Source organism: Berghia stephanieae, chromosome 3 (assembly GCF_034508935.2).
Source record: "Berghia stephanieae isolate SIO BIC M18660-M18661 chromosome 3, UCSD_Bste_1.3, whole genome shotgun sequence".
NCBI classification, from domain to species: domain Eukaryota; kingdom Metazoa; phylum Mollusca; class Gastropoda; order Nudibranchia; family Aeolidiidae; genus Berghia; species Berghia stephanieae.
Window position 1 is genome coordinate 19,509,500 of NC_088362.1, and position 21,623 is coordinate 19,531,122.

The 21,623-nt window shown below is 35.3% G+C and overlaps 1 protein-coding gene across 1 annotated transcript; it reads left to right on the forward strand.

Annotated features, from left to right (window-relative positions):
• Positions 1 to 140: 140 nt before the first annotated feature.
• LOC144967301 (actin-related protein 6-like) lies at positions 141 to 18,661 on the forward strand. The gene is made up of 12 exons (XM_078904360.1): positions 141 to 250; positions 2,122 to 2,239; positions 2,641 to 2,709; positions 3,232 to 3,355; positions 5,969 to 6,113; positions 6,838 to 6,894; positions 7,412 to 7,510; positions 7,951 to 8,071; positions 15,505 to 15,628; positions 16,406 to 16,481; positions 17,387 to 17,449; positions 18,195 to 18,661. The coding sequence occupies exons 1-12, from the start codon at positions 180 to 182 to the stop codon at positions 18,319 to 18,321; spliced, it is 1,194 nt and encodes a 397-aa protein (XP_078760486.1). The 5' UTR covers positions 141 to 179; the 3' UTR covers positions 18,322 to 18,661.
• Positions 18,662 to 21,623: the final 2,962 nt, after the last annotated feature.

Sequence of the window (21,623 nt, forward strand, 5' to 3'; positions counted from 1 at the left end):
TCTCTTTAAAAATATTTTTTCGTGAAAAAAAAGGAATTTACTGTCGGGTTATTTAAAATTATCTAATACTCGAAAAAAATTATTTTAGTATCGGAACCTACCCAAAATTGTTGATTACTCTTCAATGCACAATCAAATGGAAACATTTGGTCACCCGGCGGCTAACTAAACACCTAAGAATGGCGACTCTTGTGCTCGACAATGGAGCCTGTACTGCTAAAGTTGGACTCTCAACCTATTCTGAGCCAAAGTATATTGAATCAAAATATAATGCTTAGGCACTTGGTCATCTTTAGCATAATACTGTCATGCATTAGCGCGTGAACTGTTTTTCTAACATTTTTTGGACCAGACAAAGCAAGTAGGAAAACTAGACGTCTACAGGCACAGGATAAAAAACCCATCCCAATCCCAGTCTGGACTGGGGATAGAATTTTATACTAGACGTCTAGGGTCTATACCCCCTGAAAAGAAAATAAATAAATAATGTTAATAAAATATCAATAAAAGTTAAAAAGATACCCATACTCCAAACAAAATGTCGAGGGGTGGTAGCCTAACTATACTAACTCATGATACATTTTTTTGGGCAAGAGGCTAGGGAGACCAAAACAAATCTTGGTCTCCCTCCAACGCCTACTCCTAGCCAAATTGGCCAGTTTTTGATAGGGACTAGGGAGACCAAGATTTTGGCTTCCCAGCGTAAAACCGCATTTTCGTTTATGGAACTGTTTCTTTATGTTTATTTATTACTTGTTTGTTTTTTTTTGCTGTTCTCGTTTTAGTTTTTTGCTTTTTTAACTTAAAAATATATAATATCATTACAAAGCTTTAAAAAAAAAAAAACAAGATTAGCAAGAAACAAACAAACAATCACTTAATAAATAGGCGTAATAAATAACTAGAAGAAAATAACTTGCCTCTTTATCAGAAAGAAACAGTTTCATAACTGAAATTACGGGAAGCCAAAATCTTGGTCTCCCTGGCCAGAATGGCCCAAGACTTTGATCTCCTTAGACACATCCCATTTTTTAAACGCATTATTGATCTTGCGCTTTGATTGGTTTAATTCAACCTAAGCAGATGTTCTTTAGCACATGAATTCTGCCAAATACTTAGGGGTTATTATTAAATCCCATCTGAATTTGGATGAGAGCACTTTACAAATATAACCATTAAAGCAAACAAAACTCTAATGCTTCCTTACTTTAAAGTAAAATCAATTGCACTGAAAGAGAGAGCATACACAGCATTTAGTGAGGCCCAAGATCGAATATGCCTGCACTGTTTGGGGCTCCTACACGAAATCACAAATTTTAAGAATTAGAAATAATCCAAATATAAGCTGCTAGATATACCACAGGAAACTACAGTATTACTTTAAATGTAGAAATCTTGTTGAAGGAGTTTTGCAGGCAGCCCATGTTTCACTAGAACAAACCAAACAGATAGTTTCATTCCCACCCTGGCTGCACAAACTGCCAGAAATTCTAATTTTTGCCTAGAACAATTGCAGACTGGAACAGACTTCACATCAACTCCAAAGTTAGAAATCTTCACACACCCTCATCTCGCACTTCACATCATGATATCATCATTCAGCAAAGCCATCTATTCATGTCCTTTTCAAATATTATTATAGATTCGTCTGCTTATTTATTTTTGTCATTACATGTTCAAAAGTGAAATCTTACTCGTATAGTCGAGTCACATTTCAAAATCTTCACAATGAAGGTCAACATTATATGGCAGATGTAGATGGATGGAATTTTAAATAAATTAAATTTTTCACCCTGTTGCTTTTGATTCTATTTTTATTTCTCTCTTTTAATCAGTTTTTTAGAGATGTTTTGTGATTTACCTGCTTCCTCCAAGCCAATAACTTGCCATAATTGGGAAAGTGGGGTTTGTGCAGGAGAACGACTTTTTCTCCAATAAATTTAGGCCAATTTAGAAGTAGGCAGTTTTTGGCACTGTTACTGCATTGCTGGTTTATATTTTTAATATTAGTATCTAGCATCTGCATTTGTTGCCATTTTTATTTTGTCCAAAAGTTGCCACGAAGTTGTTAAAAGTTGCCATATAACTAATTAAAAATTTAAAAAAATTATAATTGCACAGAATCATTCCAAATTGTGTCACTAAAGCCAAGAATGTGAGGACGAGAATCTTCATTGGTGACCAGATTGATGACTGCAAGGATCTGTCCAGTTTATATTATCTTTTGCCATTTCAAAAGGTTTGATTCTTGATTTTTACTCACTACTGTACTGAGATAACAGGGTTTAAAAACAATTTTGTAAAACATAAACTGATATAAGCGTATATTGTGATTTGAATTTTTAGAAATTTAGTGGGTTTTAGATGGCAAACATCGATGGTTTATGAGGCTAGTGTGATTTGATGGTAACATTACATTGATTGAATGGTTGAATAATGATTTATATATTATAATGCTCATTTAGTTTAGGTCCTATGTTTGTCTAAATATGAATTAATGTCCATATTTATCAGTCCATTTTCTTTACCAACAGCGTTATGTTAGTATTTAAATAAGTCTTAATTACACCAAGATGCTTAAGCTTTGTTATTTATGTTGTATATATTTTGTTTTAACTTTTTTTCATTAAATTCTCGCAGGGCTTCCTTGTCAATTGGGAAATTGAAAAACAAGTTTGGGATCATATGTTCAGTAAAGATGTTTGCCAAGTGAGTTTTGTGCTTAGTATTTTCATTCAGCTGTTTACTTTGATGCTGAAAACATTTTTCATGGTCACCTCAAACTATAATTAGTCCGTTATTTTATGAGATTATTTTGTAATTATCTATTTTATTTTTTGATATGAGGAACACATAGTACGTGACCTAAAATTGTCTATACATTGCAAACCTTGATTATAAGTTAAATGGTGTAGTGTATAAAAAATGTGAATATTGATTTAGTCTAGACTAATAGGAATACATTACTTGCTGGATTCTAGCATGCCGAATTTCAGTTCGCTTTGCAATACGACATGCTGGAACTGGCTGATCACATTATTTACCTTCTTTTCTGCCACAAGCATCAGATTTCGGCATGCTCGGATTCTAGCATGCTTTTTGGATTCTCCTGAGAGCATGCTAAAATCCAACGAGTATTGTATTGGTTAATGTAGACTTATTTCCTGTTCTATTTTCAGATGATTAACAACTTTTTTTTTTTCGCTCTGATTTTTTTTTTCATTTTTATAGGTTGATTTCAACGAAACCACTGCCCTTGTTACTGAACCTTACTTCAATTTCCCCTCTTGCAGTGAATCTATAAATGAAGTCATATTTGAAGAGTTTCAGTTTCAAGCATTATATAGGACACAAGGTAAAACAAAAGGCCTTAAAAATATGTTTTAAAATGCTACATTAGCTACTCTAAAACATACTTTTTTCATGAATTTTGTAAATAGAAAGTCCTAAATGTTAGTGGTTTTTATTCCTCTATCCCATTCACACTAAATTAGCAATCAATATTTCATTAAATTGGACTATGCATAATTAGAAGAGCAAAAAACACTCCACCGATTTTCATGCCCAGTAACTTTATAACCAAATTTTTCCAAAATACTTCATAACTTTCACTGAAGATTTTTAACTTTTTTTCTTATTATTATATGTGAAATTGGGGGTCCAGATAGCTCAGTTGGTAGAGCAAAGGGACCGAGATCGATCCAGGGTGCAGTCGATATTTTTTCTGACCCCCTGTCCATCAGCAGTGATTGGGTAGCTGGGTCTGTTAGATCTGGCAGAAAGTACTTTGGGATAGACTAGTGTCCTATCCAAAAGGTAGCAAGCAATTGCTATTGTCCGTTTCACACTATAGAAACTGAAATAAACTCCAGCTCTTTGGGCCTAATGACTCTGAAGGACTACTTTTAATGTGAAATTAGATGAGTGGCAGTGATCAATGGGCAAATTAAATAAACACAACTTCTTTTGCTTGGCTTCTGTATACACTATAGCTCTTGGTAAACGTCTGTACTTGGCAGCAACAGTATCTGGTGACAACTATAAACATACTTATTTAGATATTTATGTACAATTTAAAACAAATACATGAAGATGGTGGTGTATGATTATTTTTTTTATCTTTGATAGTTCCACATCTTATGTTATATGACTAACTTGACTTAGCAAGCGCCTTTTGCCTCCTAGTCAAATGATTGGGGTACCTCAGCTGCTTCTTCTATCCTCTGTGTGAGACCAGTCCACCTTTCACAGGCTTCTGCCATAGATCTTTGAGAGAGGTCTTCGGCTGAATCTATTTTACTGGGTGGGGTTCCTGACCTCCCATAGTGGGCAGGGGGGTACATACTGTGTCTTTTATCCCTTTATATCTGTTTTCCAACATGCTTTCTGTTTTGTCTTGGAATGAGACTACTTGGTTTTGTCCTGACCCTGGCCGGAGTCCTATTTGGGAGGGAAACAGTCAAATGCATAGTTATTGTTTCGGGAGATGATATTTTTTTCCTTGTAAATCATCTCTCTGTTATGTATTATTATATTTGTTATTTTGAATTTATAATGTAAGCATTTGAGTGTATTCCTCTTAGTGGGGACCGTGCTTGTGTCCAGATGAGACTTATTGGTGACCTCAAACTACGTACATTGATGGTATGCTCATGGAATCTACATTTGATCCCTATTTGTTCCCAGTTCCCCTTTGTCTTACTTTTTCTTGGGTGCTTTAATTGTAATTCTATAACTTTTTACCCATTTTCTTCCTTTTTACTGGCGCTGATATAACCAAAATGTGTTGCAAGCACCGTAAAACCCTTAAAAGCAAACATAAAAACAATCTATTTTATGTGTTTGAACAATTGTCATTGGTGGTCTGCATTTCTTTTTATCCTGTCTATGTTATACAGTGGTCATCGTTTTTCTGCACTGTACTTGGAAGAGCTAAAAAGCGTGCAGTTATCCGATCGTGCAGTAATCCAATACGTGAAGGGAGACAATCCTTGCTGACTTTAAGGCCCTGCACCTCAGCCAATTGCGTTAATGACACGCGACAATCTACTCAATTTTGAGTTTTGACTCAACATATTAATTTACACTGGTCGTAAAACAATAATCTGATGGGAAAGATTGTTGACATTGTTGACAAGGGACGTGCATTTGTGAAGACTCATTCCATAAGGAGACACAATGTCATAGCTGAGTGGTGTAAACTCCTCACCAATGGATTATGACACCTTGTATGGTGTGGCGAATGATGAAATTCACTGTGTATTAACATGTAATTAGCCTTCGTAACAACGTTATGGCACTATTGCATGTCCCCGGCAAATTATGATCTGTGATAGTGCGTTTCCATTGCCATTGGTTTACACTGGTTGTAAAAATATCGGATGGGTTGAAGCAGAGCATGCAGTTAAGGAGACATATTACATAGAAAAAAATTCTGTCACTCAAGGAATAGCTTGCAGTAATGGGATACATGCAGAGATCTGAAGCTAGAGGTGCCTAAATGAGCCAGTAAAATGGAGATAAAAAATATAAAGTGAGTAGATGTGACTCATATATAAGGGAACAACACAAAACACAGTGGTCATCGTTTTTCTGCACTGTACTTGGAAGAGCTAAAAAGCGTGCAGTTATCCGATCGTGCAGTAATCCAATATGTGAAGGGAGACAATCCTTGCTGACTTTAAGGCCCTGCACCTCAGCCAATTGCGTTAATGACACGCGACAGTCTACTCAATTTTGAGTTTTGACTCAACATATTAATTTACACTGGTCGTAAAACAATAATCTGTGTTGTTCCCTTATATATGAGTCACATCTACTCACTTTATATTTTTTATCTCCATGCAGAGATCTGGCGTGCAGAAACGTGATGACAGCTGTATTACTAAGTGAAATGCATTTCACCTAAATATATTCTTCCATACAATTCATAGAGTTATGAATTACCATACTTTTATTTTTTAATTAGCTCCAACCCTGTCTTGCTACAAACATCAGAAGGACAGAGAGACTAGTGGCAGTTTGTTTGGAACTCTTGTCATCGATTCAGGATATTCTTTCTCACACATCATCCCTTTCCTTAAGAATAAACCCATCAAAGATGCCATTATACGGTGAGTATTGTTTATTTGCATGTATTTTTCGTTGAGAGTTGGTCTGTAAAAGGACTAAAAAGCTGTTTTAAGTATAGTAGAACACATCTCATGATCAACATTGGTAGTTCTTCATATTCTTTCAGAGCCATCAGGTCCTTAAAGCCAAATTTGATCTGGTTTCTATAGTGAGAAACGAACCATCACAATTGCTTACTGCCCTTAGGATAGGAGACTAGTCTATCACAAAGTACTTTATACCAGATCTAACAGACCCAGCTACCCAATCATTGCCGGGTGAACAGGGGGGTCAGAAAAAAATAAATCTTGACTACACCCAGGATTGATCTCACTTCCTTTGCTTGTGAAGCAAGTGCTCTACCAACTGAGCTGTTGGGACCCCAGTTCTTCTTTTCAATAGTTCTTTATTTAAATAGACTTGCTTTTGTTGTTTTCGTCAATTTGTCACAAGGGTGTTTATATAAGTATGTTCTGCTGGACTATAAAATCATGTTAAACCAGCACCTGCTATATCACCTACCAAATGACGTCCACAATAAAAGATTGATGATCTATTTGTCATGCACCACTATGTATCAAGAACGAAAATCTAATGTAGTAATTTATGTACAAAAATTACAAAATATATCAACATCATTGTTTCTCTCATTATAATAAGTTATGTGAAACTAAAATTAGATAATTAATTTTTTAGTGTTTATTTTGTGTGTATTTATAATTTCAGTGTCAACGTTGGTGGTAAAGTGCTTACAAATCATCTCAAGGAAGTCATTTCTTATAGGTTTGTAAAACAAAATATATTCATCACGAAAAAATATTTTTGGGGGGTTCACTTTTGTCCAAATTTGGATATTTCCTTTCTAATCAGATTTTTAAATCAAAATTTTAGAGGAGAAGGAATTTAAAAATTGCGCCATGGTTCTTTAAATGAAGATATACATTCTTGTTTGAAAATGTTTTATTTTGGGTCAAAATATGAAAGAAAGAAGTCTCATGATAGTTGTTGGTTTGCAAGTCTTTTGGTGAGCAATATAAAGTACATTGTTGCCTATCTTTATACATGTATCGTTTTGTAGTTTTAGAGGCAATAATCGATTATTAGCACTTTGCATATATAACTGACTTTCTCATTCCCAACTGATGTATCTCATAAATAGGGATAAAAATTGGATTGATGCAACTTTCTAACCCCTTGAAATTCGATTTGTTTAGAAATGCTCTGAAATTGAATAAACTTGTAAGAAAAAAAAATGTTAATAAAGAATACCATTTTAATCTACTTATATAAACTCTCCTAGGCAACTGATGGTGATGGATGAAACTTATGTGATAAACCAGCTAAAGGAAGACGTCTGTTACGTGTCTTCACAGTTCAACAAAGATATGGCAATAGCTAGGTAAGCAGTATTTCTTACATAATTGTGTTCCAGGTTCAAAATTTCTGCATAATTCAAACGCTTTACATTGTCAACTGTAAATATTTATATATATATATATATATATATATATATATATATATATATATATATATATATATATATATATATATATATATATATATATATATATATATATATATATATATATATATATATATATATATATATATATTAGTATGTTTTTTAAAAAAAATAAAAGGATGATCACAGATATGTTTAAATTGAGGATGTGGACAAAATAAATAAATAAAAATAGGTGTCAATGCTGTGTGTAGTCAATATGTTCATAGTTTAATATACCCTTTCCAAGGAATTGCAATCTCTTTAATACTGGTACATACAGTGTATCACAATTTTAGCAGCTTAGTACCACTTTGACCTATGAACTTATTTTGCAGGCTTAAAGGTCCAGAGAACACGATTTGTAGAGACTACATCCTGCCAGATTACACCCACATTAAGAGGGGATATGTAAGGTCTCAAGATGACTCACCAAGCAAAAACAAGGGAGAGGAGCAGGTGAGAATACTTTTGCTATTTGCATAATCGGTAGTCTAGTTGCTTTAGTTTTTAATTCTGTAATGAATTGGTATGTTCTGTATAATTATTAGGCTGATGGTGGTAATATTTATTCATAATAATTGATCTAATTGCATTGTTGTAGCCAAAGTGTGTGTATTTATATGAGGTGGCTTAAGTCGTGTTAAATAGAAGAGAAAAAAACCAAACCAGGGATATCTTTTTAAGTTTTCGTTGAAATCAAGGTTTTGTTGGATTGATGGAGCATAGTATTGTTATAATCTATATCCCTCATGGTGAGGTTTCTGTCCTGTGTCAGGGTTGAATGAATCTATTGATATTATTTGTAAAAAGAAATTCTATACAGTTCTTCTTCTTCTAGGTTCCATGCCTGGTCCAGGCTTCGGATACTGCATGAATTATCTCTCTCCATTCCTCCCTGTCTCTTGCTTTTTCAAACAGCTCTTGGATTGTTAGGTTGGTGAAGCCCTTCAGTTGGTCTATGAGTGTTTTTCTTTGTCTCCCCCGGGCGCGTTTACCAGGTATTTTTCCACAACTTGCCAGGTATTCATTCTTATCTTTCCTTACTATGTGTCCGAAAAAGGATAGTTGTCGATCCACTATTAAGGGCATTAGTTTCCTTTGTTGGTATGTTTGTTTTAGCACTTCTTCGTTCGTTTTGTGTGCAGTATACGATATTCTCTGCATCCTTCTCAAGCACCACATTTCAAAAGCTTCAATGTTCTTTTGTGTTTCTGCATTTGTAGTCCAGCTTTCGCATCCGTATAACAAGATTGGCCACACGTAGCACTTCAAGACTCGGAATCTAATCCCGAACGACATCTGTTTGTTTTTCAAAATGTTTCCCAGGTCCATGAAGGCCTGTTTGGCTTGAGTTATTCTTGCTCGTATGTCTCGGTTACATCTTCCATCTGTTGTCACTATTGAACCTAGGTATTTAATTTAAAACTTTCTACGTTGGTAAGTTGCTCGCCGTGAATCGTTATATTGCAGGTGTTGTTGTTTTCGGGGTTTTTCTGTATTACCATGCATTCCGTTTTGGTGATATTCACTTCCATTCCCTTGGCTTCACTATCTACTACCACTTTGTCAACAATCTTTTGAAGTTGGATTTCTGATGTTGCAATGAGTACCGTATCGTCTGCGTATCTTATATTATTTATGTTGTGACCTCCTACTTTTATTCCCTCCATATTATTTATGCCCCTCATGATTGTTTCTTGGTATAGATTAAACAGATCTGGTGAGGCAACACACCCTTGACGGACTCCTTTCTTAATAGGAATGGAATTTCCTGTAGAGTTTCCGATTTTGATAGATGCCTGCTGGGTGTAGTATAATGTTTGCATGAGTCTGAGGTCTTTCTCATCAGCGCCAATGGAGTGCAGTTGTTTTAGTATTTCTTCGTGGCGTACTCTATCAAAAGCTTTTTTGTAGTCGACAAAACAGAGGTATAGTGGGGTCTGAACCTGTATAGCTCTTTCACTTAAAACACGGAGGAGGTATATTGCGTTCCTTGTCCCTCTGTCAGGTTGGAATCCATATTGTTCTTCTGCGATTTCGGGGTTAATCTTATTCCTTAGCCTGTTGATAATTATACGCAACAGTATTTTGTTGATGTGGCTTATTAAACTTATAGTTCTAAAATTTTCGCATCTGACTGCACCTGCTTTCTTTGGTATTGCTATGAAAATAGAGTTACAGAGATCTTCTGGAATTTTCCCAGTATTGTATATATTGTTGAATAATATGTGAAGTTCATCAATTGCTAGATCTCCTAGGCTTTTTAATACCTCTACAGATATTTCATCAGGGCCTGTTGCTTTACCATCCCTCATTCGTTCCATGGCATGTTCAATTTCACTTTTGGTGATGTTTGGTCCGCTTAATGGTTCTTTGAATTTCAGTGGTGGTTCATTTCTATTTGGATCATTGTACAGTTCGCCTATGTATTCTACCCATCGGCTTTCTATATGTTGTTCTTCAAATAGCAGTTCCCTTGTTTGTTTTGGATACAACTTCCTGCTGCTTTGCTTTTCCTTTTCCCTGATAGTTCTTTTATTCTTTGGTGAGCTTGTTGGGGGTTGGGTTTGTATTCTCTTTCGATTTCGCAGCATTTCCAGTCTAGATAGTTCTCGTGTGCCTCGATGCATTTGGATTTAATGTGGTTGTTCAATGTTTGGTATTCTGCAGACCCTCTGTTGCATTTTTGTCTTTCTTCAAATAGGTTTAGAATTTCATTTGTCATCCATTCCTTTTTGCTGTTTATTTGAGCTATTGGTAAATGCTTTTCTGCAGTTGCTTTGACACACTTTTGGAATTTAACATTGGTAGTTCTTCATATTCTTTTAAAAACAATCAGTTTCCCTTTAAAGGCAAAAATTTTATCTTTTTTCTATAGTGAGAAAAAGAACCTCACAATTGCCCCTTTCTGCCCTTAGGAATAGGAGACTAGTCTTAAAAAAAGTACTTTATACCAGATCTTTTAAAAGACCCCGCTACCCAAAACATTTCTGGGTGAAAGGCCCGGGGTCGAAAAAAATAAACTTTGACTTTTCACCCCGGAATTTATCTCAAATCCCTTTTTTTTTTGTGAAGAAGTGGCCCCTTTCCCCAAATGAGCTGTTTTGGGGCCCCCGTTTTCTTTTCAATAGTTCTTTATTTTAAATTTGAAAGTTTTTTTTGTTTTCGTAATTTGTCCCCAAGGGTGTTTATATCCAGTATGTTCTGCCTTTGGGCTATAAAATTCATGTTAAAAAACCCCAAACCTTCTATTTAAACCCATCAAAAAGACGTCCACAATTTAAAAAATTGAGATCTATTTTTCAAAGCACCATTATGTAAAGAACGAAAATCTAAAGTAGGGAAATTTTTTTTACAAAAATTACAAAAAAATATCAACATCATTGTTTCTCTCAATTTTAATAAGTTAAAGTGAAATAAAATTTGTAATTTTAATTTTTTTTGTGTTTAATTTTTTTGGGTAATTAAGATAATATTAAAAAATTTTTTTTTATTTTTATTTTGTGTGTATTTATAATTTCCAGTGTCAACTTGGTGTAAAGTGCTTTCAAATCATCTCAAGGAAGTCCATTTCTTATAGGTTTTAAAACAAAATTATATTCATCGCACGATAAAAATATATTGGGGGGTTCCTTTTGTCCCAAATTTGGATATGTCCTTTCTAATCAAGATTTTTAAATCAAAAATTTTAGAGAAGGAATTTAAAAATTGCGCATGCTTCCTTGAAATGAAGATATACATTCTTGTTGTGAAAATGTTTTATTTGTTCAAAAATATGAACGAAAGAGTCTCATGATCGGTGTTGTTTGCAGGTCATTTGGTGAGGCAATAAATAGTACATTGTTGCCTCGTATCGTTTTGTAGTTTTAGAGGCAGTTATAATCGATTATAGCACTTTTTGCATATATAACTGACTTTCTCATTCCCAACTGATGTATGCTCATAAATATGATAAAAATTGGATGGAATGCCACTTTCTAACCCTTGAAAAATTCGATTTGTTTCGAAATGCTCTGAAATTGAAAACACATGTAAGAATAAAAATGTCGATAGGAAGAATAACTATTTTAATCACTTATATAAACTCCCATATGCAATGTTCAGATGGTGATGGATGAAACTTATGTGATTAAACCAGCTAAAAGGAAGACGTCTGTTACGTGTCTTCACAGTTCAACAAAATAAGGCAAATATCTAGTTAAGCAGTATTTTCTTACATGAATTTTTTTTTTCAGGTTCAAAATTTCGCATAATTCAAACTCTTTACATAGTCAACTGTAAATATATATATATAATATAATATCTATAATTATATATATATAAATATATATATGATATATATATATATATAATATATATATACGAGGTGGTTTAAGTTGTGTTAAATAGAAGAGAAAAAACCAAACCGGGGATATCTTTTTAAGTTTTCGTTGAAATCAAGGTTTTGTTGGATTCATGGAGCATAGTATTGTTATAATCTATATCCCTCATGGTGAGGTTTCTGTCCTGTGTCAGGGTTGAATGAATCTATTGATATTATTTGTAAAAAGAAATTCTATACAGTTCTCTTCTTCTAGGTTCCATGCCTGGTCCAGGCTTCGGATACTGCATGAATTATCTCTCTCCATTCCTCCCTGTCTCTTGCTTTTTCAAACAGCTCTTGGATTGTTAGGTTGGTGAAGCCCTTCAGTTGGTCTATGAGTGTTTTTCTTTGTCTCCCCGGGCGCGTTTACCAGGTATTTTTCCACAACTTGCCAGGTATTCATTCTTATCTTTCCTTACTATGTGTCCGAAAAAGGATAGTTGTCGATCCACTATTAAGGGCATTAGTTTCCTTTGTTGGTATGTTTGTTTTAGCACTTCTTCGTTCGTTTTGTGTGCAGTATACGATATTCTCTGCATCCTTCTCAAGCACCACATTTCAAAAGCTTCAATGTTCTTTTGTGTTTCTGCATTTGTAGTCCAGCTTTCGCATCCGTATAACAAGATTGGCCACACGTAGCACTTCAAGACTCGGAATCTAATCCCGAACGACATCTGTTTGTTTTTCAAAATGTTTCCCAGGTCCATGAAGGCCTGTTTGGCTTGAGTTATTCTTGCTCGTATGTCTCGGTTACATCTTCCATCTGTTGTCACTATTGAACCTAGGTATTTAATTTAAAACTTTCTACGTTGGTAAGTTGCTCGCCGTGAATCGTTATATTGCAGGTGTTGTTGTTTTCGGGGTTTTTCTGTATTACCATGCATTCCGTTTTGGTGATATTCACTTCCATTCCCTTGGCTTCACTATCTACTACCACTTTGTCAACAATCTTTTGAAGTTGGATTTCTGATGTTGCAATGAGTACCGTATCGTCTGCGTATCTTATATTATTTATGTTGTGACCTCCTACTTTTATTCCCTCCATATTATTTATGCCCCTCATGATTGTTTCTTGGTATAGATTAAACAGATCTGGTGAGGCAACACACCCTTGACGGACTCCTTTCTTAATAGGAATGGAATTTCCTGTAGAGTTTCCGATTTTGATAGATGCCTGCTGGGTGTAGTATAATGTTTGCATGAGTCTGAGGTCTTTCTCATCAGCGCCAATGGAGTGCAGTTGTTTTAGTATTTCTTCGTGGCGTACTCTATCAAAAGCTTTTTTGTAGTCGACAAAACAGAGGTATAGTGGGGTCTGAACCTGTATAGCTCTTTCACTTAAAACACGGAGGAGGTATATTGCGTTCCTTGTCCCTCTGTCAGGTTGGAATCCATATTGTTCTTCTGCGATTTCGGGGTTAATCTTATTCCTTAGCCTGTTGATAATTATACGCAACAGTATTTTGTTGATGTGGCTTATTAAACTTATAGTTCTAAAATTTTCGCATCTGACTGCACCTGCTTTCTTTGGTATTGCTATGAAAATAGAGTTACAGAGATCTTCTGGAATTTTCCCAGTATTGTATATATTGTTGAATAATATGTGAAGTTCATCAATTGCTAGATCTCCTAGGCTTTTTAATACCTCTACAGATATTTCATCAGGGCCTGTTGCTTTACCATCCCTCATTCGTTCCATGGCATGTTCAATTTCACTTTTGGTGATGTTTGGTCCGCTTAATGGTTCTTTGAATTTCAGTGGTGGTTCATTTCTATTTGGATCATTGTACAGTTCGCCTATGTATTCTACCCATCGGCTTTCTATATGTTGTTCTTCAAATAGCAGTTCCCTTGTTTGTTTTGGATACAACTTCCTGCTGCTTTGCTTTTCCTTTTCCCTGATAGTTCTTTTATTCTTTGGTGAGCTTGTTGGGGGTTGGGTTTGTATTCTCTTTCGATTTCGCAGCATTTCCAGTCTAGATAGTTCTCGTGTGCCTCGATGCATTTGGATTTAATGTGGTTGTTCAATGTTTGGTATTCTGCAGACCCTCTGTTGCATTTTTGTCTTTCTTCAAATAGGTTTAGAATTTCATTTGTCATCCATTCCTTTTTGCTGTTTATTTGAGCTATTGGTAAATGCTTTTCTGCAGTTGCTTTGACACACTTTTGGAATATATCAAATTGTTTTTCACATTTTTCGTTATCAGGTTCACTTTGGCTTTGTATCATGAGTGCATTTTCAAATTCTTCTCTCATTTTTGTTTGTATGCCATTGTCTTTGCATAACCTGTAATCCCTCTTTATTCTACCAGTTGTTCTCTGAATAGCTTTAAACTTTATCCTTACTGTACAAACAACTGGGACATGGTCACTGTCTACATCGGCGCCTGGATAGGTTTTGCAATTTAATATGCCATTTCTGAATCTTGATGATACTGCTATAAAGTCTATCTGGTTCCTTGCTCTGTCCCCTGGTGATTGCCATGTCCAGGTTCTTCTTGGGTGTTGTTGAAACCAGGTGTTTGAAATCATTAATTTATTTGTTCTACACCAATCTGCCCAGATGTTTCCTCGTTCATTTCTGTCTCCGAGTCCATGTGGTCCGATTATGTCACCATCTCTGCCTCTGCCAATCTTAGCATTTAGGTCCCCCATTACCATAAGGACTTCTTGTGATTTACACATTCGTTTTGCTTTGTCTAGTGAATGGTAAAACTCTGTCATATCTGCATCTGTCGCCTCTTCTGTTGGTGCATAAACTTGAATAATATTGGTGTCAACTACAGGTCCTCTTAGCTTAACCAGCAAAACTCTGTCTGAGATTGCTACGTGCCCTTTGTAAAATTTGGTTGATTTTTGGTCTAAGATCATCCCTACTCCTTTTTGGAAAGAGGTTCCACCACTCCATATGATCTTATATGTCGTGTTGTTTTCTTGTTTTGACATGGTTCCCTGCTCTTTCCATCTCATCTCTGCCAGGCCAAGAATATTTATTTGGAGCCGTTTCATTTCTTTTAGAATGTTGTTTAGTTTTCCTTTTTGGGCACAGGTCCTGACATTCCATGTCCCAATTTTGGTTTTGTCACATTTGTTAAATTTATTTCGCCTAGTAATTGGCTGACGGTTCGGTGTGACCTGACGAACATCACGCTCCCAACCAAGCGAGGCAGCAGTCTTCCGTGAAAACATGCTCCCCTTTACGCTGTCACCGTTTAACTTTTTGGACTTATTCATGCAGTTAACTCGGCAAAGTTACAAGAATGGTTTGCCATTGCCTATTCTTGTCGCCCTCTGCAGTTGGCCAGCTTGACCTGTTACCGTTCGACACCACGAGGAGGTTGCAGTAGGGCTTGATGATGATCTATCTTTGCAGACTTGGCATCATCCATTTGTCGAACTCTATACAGTTACAATAAAATAAATCCAAAGTGATTACGTTATTTTATACAGTTACAGTTCTATACAGTTACAATAAAATAAATCCAAAATGATTACGTTATTTTATTTTTTCCCCTCTACATTTCAGATGATACGTATGAATAATGAACGGTTTGCGATACCCGAACTGTTGTTTCACCCATCAGATGTTGGCATCCAAGAAATGGGATTGAGTGAAGCTATCATGCACTGTACTTCTTTGGTTGAAGATGGTAAAGTATTGACATTATGCTTTTTTTAATAGGTATGGAGAAAATTCAGAAATGGAAAGATTAAAAAAAAAGTATGAAAGAAATCCATTTGAACGGCTCAGTTCACAGTGCAGTCTATTCTCTCTCTTTCACTCTCTTTCTCTCTCTCTCCCTCCCCCCTCCCCCTTCCAGCTTTTTTTGTTTTTAAAATTTTTATTTAATTTATTTATTTATTTTTTGTGTTTGTGGCTTATTTAGTCTACTGAATATTTAGTCTTTCTGAATTGACATTTCAATCACTAGCTTTATCCCTGAATTTTTCCTATTTCCTGAGGCCAGAGTCCATCAAGGTTTCTACCACTAAACATTAACAATTGCTCATGGGGAAGCATGGCTCAGCGGTACGGTCTTTGCTTTGAACCCGAAAGGTACTGAATTCGATCACCCGCTGCTACGCTGCGTGTCCTTGAGCAAGTCACCTCGCCCTAGCTCAATTTGCGGCGCTGCACTGCGGCTGATGCCTGGATTATTCCAGTCTTCCTTTGGAATAGACCCAAGAGACAAATTTCCCCTATGGGATGAATAAAGGGAATTTTATTTATTTTTATTATTTATTTTATTTCGAAACTCTGGATCTGATGCTAGTCTCACAATAATGCATTCATGTTTGTTCAGTTATCGCGTCCTCCCATTATAAAAATTAAATTAAGCCAAATTATAAGAAAATATATTATCTTGAGGACATTAAACTTGATCCATTTATTTATTTATTTTATTTTTGTTACAATTTCTCATTAGAACTGGCTCCTCACCTACTGAACAACGTTATATTATCAGGGGGAAATGTCTTGTTGCCAGGCTTTGAAGAAAGATTGTAAGTTTTTTGTTTTGTGTATTTTAAAAATTAATATATTTAAAAAAAAAATTCTATCATTGAAAATGTAATACATAGCGGCTAACTGTCCTAATAAAATCGACTGTCCCTATTTGGTAATTTGAGAAAAGAGTTTAAATTTTTTTTAATTGCACTGTTTATCTGTAATGTAATGACCCTTGCATGTACCAGGATTATACATTTTTTGAAGGGCCAATTTAAACAAGGAACAGAACATGCTTTAAATCTAGATTATATTTTATGATAGTCCAAACATACTGCTATTTTGGGTCTTGATGGTTTTGTGCATTAAGATGACTCGTTTTAGTTCTTTGGCGGTATGGTAGTAAATGAATTTACAATATCTCATGTCCAACATTTCATCTAGAGAGTGCTATTGAACACATTAACTGGAGATTAGCACTAGACAGATTTTAATATTTGGAAGGTTCGTTGTGAGTAGGAATAGGTTATCGAAGGAAATAATCAATCTTTTTTTTTTGTGTGTGTGTCATTTCAGCAGGTGCTCAACAAAATTCATTTGTTGAATATTTATAATATCTTGTGTCAAACATTCCTTCCAGAGTGCTACCGAACACATTAGATGGGGATTAAGACTAAATAGATCGGAATATTTGGAACGACTGTTGTCAGTTGGAATTGGTTATTGAAGGAAATTTTGTTGTTTCTAAAACATTTGCATCAGAGGAAGCAGCAATCCTTCTTGCATCTTGTTTGATACAGTGCTTTTCAGTGTTGTTGGAGAGTTTACCAATTGTAATGGGGAATAAGATATGATATTGCAGTTTATTGATAATTGGAGAGCAGCGAAATAAAATGGCAAGTTGCAATCACCAGACTTCCTGTGAGTGGGAAATAAATTGTTTTCATTTTTTTCTTCTCAGGTATTCTGATGTTAGAAGTATGTCAGACGATGACTACGACATCAGTGTGTCAACACCGAAAAAGTAAGATAGTAACTTTTCTTTCTTCCTTTCTTGTTGTTATTGTTACAGTTATTATTATTATTATTATTTTTATTATTATTATTATTATTATTATTATTATTATTATTATTATTATTATTATTATTATTATTATTATTATTATTATTATTATTATTAAAAATTGAGCTTTATATAGGGCAATATCCACTAAATGTGCTAAAGCGCTTTACAAGGGGTCCCTGGTTAACAGCAACATTTAACATGTAGGACAGGACAAGACGCCTGTTAGGCGATATATAATTTTTCGGACAAAGACAATGCTGTTAACGGCCAGGTACTCATTTTACACCTGAGTACAGTGAGAGAATGTGAGTAAAGAGCCTTTTACAAGGACTCAACTATGCGCCAAACGTGAGGCTCGAACCCAGGACCTTCCGATCCGAATGCGAGTGTCATACCACAAGACCACATATTATTATTATTATTATTATTATTATTATTATTATTATTATTATTATTATTATTATTATTATTATTATTATTATAATTGTGATTTATTTGGGAATTGATATTTTCTCATGAAAGAGGTTCTACTGTTTCCACCACCATTGACATTTTCAGTACCTCATGATTTGTTTTCCTAATTAATAATAATAATAATAATAATAATAATAATAATAATAATAATAATAATAATAATAATAATAATAATAATAATAATAATAATGATAATAATAATAATAATAATCTTTTTTTTTTTTCACAGTCCAATAACTTATGCCTGGCAAGGTGGATGCGACCTGGCCTCTGACCCTATGTTTCCCTCCATGTGCGTCAGCAAATATGAATACGAGGAGAATGGACACAGTATCTGTGCTGAACGATTCACTTGATGACTTCATGCATGTTGTGTAATCTTTCAGAGCCATGAGGCCCATGGAGCTGGAGTTTGTCCCAGTTTCTATAGCGTGGAACAGACAATAGCAATTGCTTGCTATCCTTTTGATAGGATGCTAGTTTATCGCAAAGTACATTCCACCAGATCTAACAGACCCAGCTACCCCATCACTGCTGGGTGGACAGGGGGTCAGAAAAAAAAAATCGACTGCACGTTGGATCGATCCTGGTCCTTATCGTGTGAAATGAGTGCCCTATCAACTGAGCTATGGGGACCCCTTGCATATTATGTAGATATGTATATTAGTTTGTAATAAAAAGTGTGTATAAAAATAATTTGGATGAATTTGCAGTTTGTTTGTTTTTTCGCTCTATATATTGTTGGGTGCCTTTTATAGTTGCAGTTCTTACCTAATACGGTAAGCTACTTACTCAAAGTCTAGCCAATATGTTGCAGTCTTACCAGACTGCTGTGATTGGTTGGGGTTCCTTACCTCCCATAGTGGGCAGGGAGGTCACTTAATGTGTCTTCTATCCCCCTATATCTCTTTTTCAACTTGCTTTTCTGTCTTTGTCTTGGAATGAGATTACTTGGTTTTGGCCTTTCCCTAGGCGAGGTCCTTGGCTGGGAGGGAAACAGTCAAATGTTTAGGAATAGTTTTGGGAGATGATATATTTTTCGTTGTAAAGCACCTCTCTGTTATGTTTTATTATATTTGTTGATTTGAATGTATAATGTAAGCATCTGAGTGTGTTCCCCTTAGTCAGATCCGGTACTTGTGGCTGGATGAGACTTTAAGTTGATCTCAGACTAAGTACATTGATGGCCCCTATGCTCTTGGAATCTACATATATTCCGTATTTGTACCATTCCCCTTTGTCTTATTTTTGCTTTTGATTGTAACCTAGATTTTTACTTTCCGATTGTTTTCCCTTTTTACTGGCGCTTAAATGACCTGAATATGTTGTAAGTGCCTTAAAATCCTTATAAATAAACAAGACTGTTGTGATCACTATTATATAATTTGTCTGTTCCATATGGATTTATGTTCTTGCTTTGGAATGAGACCAATCATTGGTTTCATCTGGGCCCTGCTTTTTGCTGAAAGGGAAATAGATTTAATCATCAGTTGTATTATCTTGGTGGGACTGTCGGTCGCAAATAAGACACTAGCTCCTGATTTTTCCCCTCTTTCTTGGGTGCTTAAAAGTGCAGATCCTTTATCTTTTAATTTTCTTTATCTTCTTTTAAACATACTTTTTCGCTATGACTATAAGTGGAAAATGTCAAATGCAACTGGAGCGGCAGCTGCTACTACTACAATTATGTACTACTACCACTATCTACTACACACTACACTACTATACTACTACATACTACTAAACTACTACACCTATACTACACTACTACTACAACTACTACTACTACTACTACTACTGCTACTACTACACTACTACTACTACTACTACTACTACTACTACTACTACTACACTACTACTACTACTACTATACTACTACTACTACTACTACTACTAACACACTTACTACTACAGTACTACTACTACTACTACTACTACAACTACTACTACTACTACTTCTACTACTGTTACTTCTACTGCTAATACTTCTACTACTACGACTACTGCTACTACTATGACGACTACTATGACTACTACTACTACAACTACGACTATGACTTCGACTACTGCTATGACTGCTACTACTACGACTACTATTACTGCTGATGCTAATGCTGCTGCTGCTGCTGCTATTGTTACTACTAATTTCAGAAAATAATGAAGAGAAACAAAGGGTATGGAGAAATACCAGATAAAATCTGAGAATAAATATATTGAAGTGTCTGTTCGGTAAACCATAGATACAATTGACACAGCCATATGTGCTGATAGATAGATAGATAGATAGATAGATAGAGAGAGAGAGAGAGAGACAGAGAGAGAGAGAGAGAGAGGGGGGCGTTGGCAAATGGATGCACTAATCACTGAGCTATCTAGCCATTAAAAAGAAATTGCTTTCCAGTAGAATGGGATCATAGCGAGGCTAGCTCTATCAACTCTCATCATGTTTTCAAAGAGTGAACAATTTTAAGCTATGCACTCTTTGACGAACATATAAACATATACAGTGGAGTCAAAATGGAATAAACTCACTTAAGATAAATTCTTGATTAAAAAAAAAAAATCCATCAGGCCTGATTTTTCCCGTATTATTTAAGCCAAATAATCAAAGCCAGATTAAAAAAAAAAAACGAAACTGTCTTGGTCCATTCAAAATAAATTCTTTTTCTGCCACTTTGGTTTCCTTTGTCCAACTCCATACGTCAACCGTCCTCCTCTACCAGCCCCCCCCCCCCCCCACAAAAAAAAGAAAAAGAAAGGAAGGCTACCAAATGACACAAGACTTCCCGCATCATTGATAAAAAGCCGAGTTTCGCGACCATTTTTTCTTTTAACAAGGGAGGCTACTGAACTTTTACCAATCACCCATTTTGTAACGAAAGGTCGTTTCCCTTGATAATGGGTATGCTATCCCTTGCTTAAACTTTTTATTTTTTTTAATGGTCCCTGGAGTTTATTTTAAGCGGACTCCGCGGTAAAGATACACACATTAATAAGCTTTGGTATTGGGTTGAATATAAATTCAGACAATGTGAAGGGCGGGCACCTGTATCAATAATGATGAGATGAAAACAAAAAATACTGTATATATCTATCGCAGCATCAGAGGAAACTAGACCTGGGATTTAATTGATACGACACCTACCGCCTGGTAGAGAGAGAGAGAGAGAGAGAGAGAGAGAGAGAGAGAGAGAGAGAGAGAGAGAGAGAGAGAGAGAGAGAGAGAGAGAGAGAGAGAGAGAGAGAGAGAGAGAGAGAGAGAGAGAGAGAGAGAGAGAGAGCATTTCAATTCGTATGTTATATTTATATTGAAATTTAGTAACACCTGATGTAACAAAATGCATTGGTCTGGGGGATCTTTATCCGCGTATAATCTGGGAAATTCCAACATGAATAGCCCATCCCGTCCCCTATCTATCTTATTTAACAAATTTCTATCGCTAAGTAAAATTTTAGAAGACTGGAATTTTACCAACGTTTCCATCATTTATCAAGGTCATTTATAGTCATTTATCAAGGTCATTTATAGTCATTTATCAAGGGCAATAGAAAACAAAACCCAAGAAGTTACAGACACATTAGTTAACGTATTGTTATGTATAATTACAGAATACATTCTCAAAGACAAATCAGACTATTGATGCACATTGTATTTATC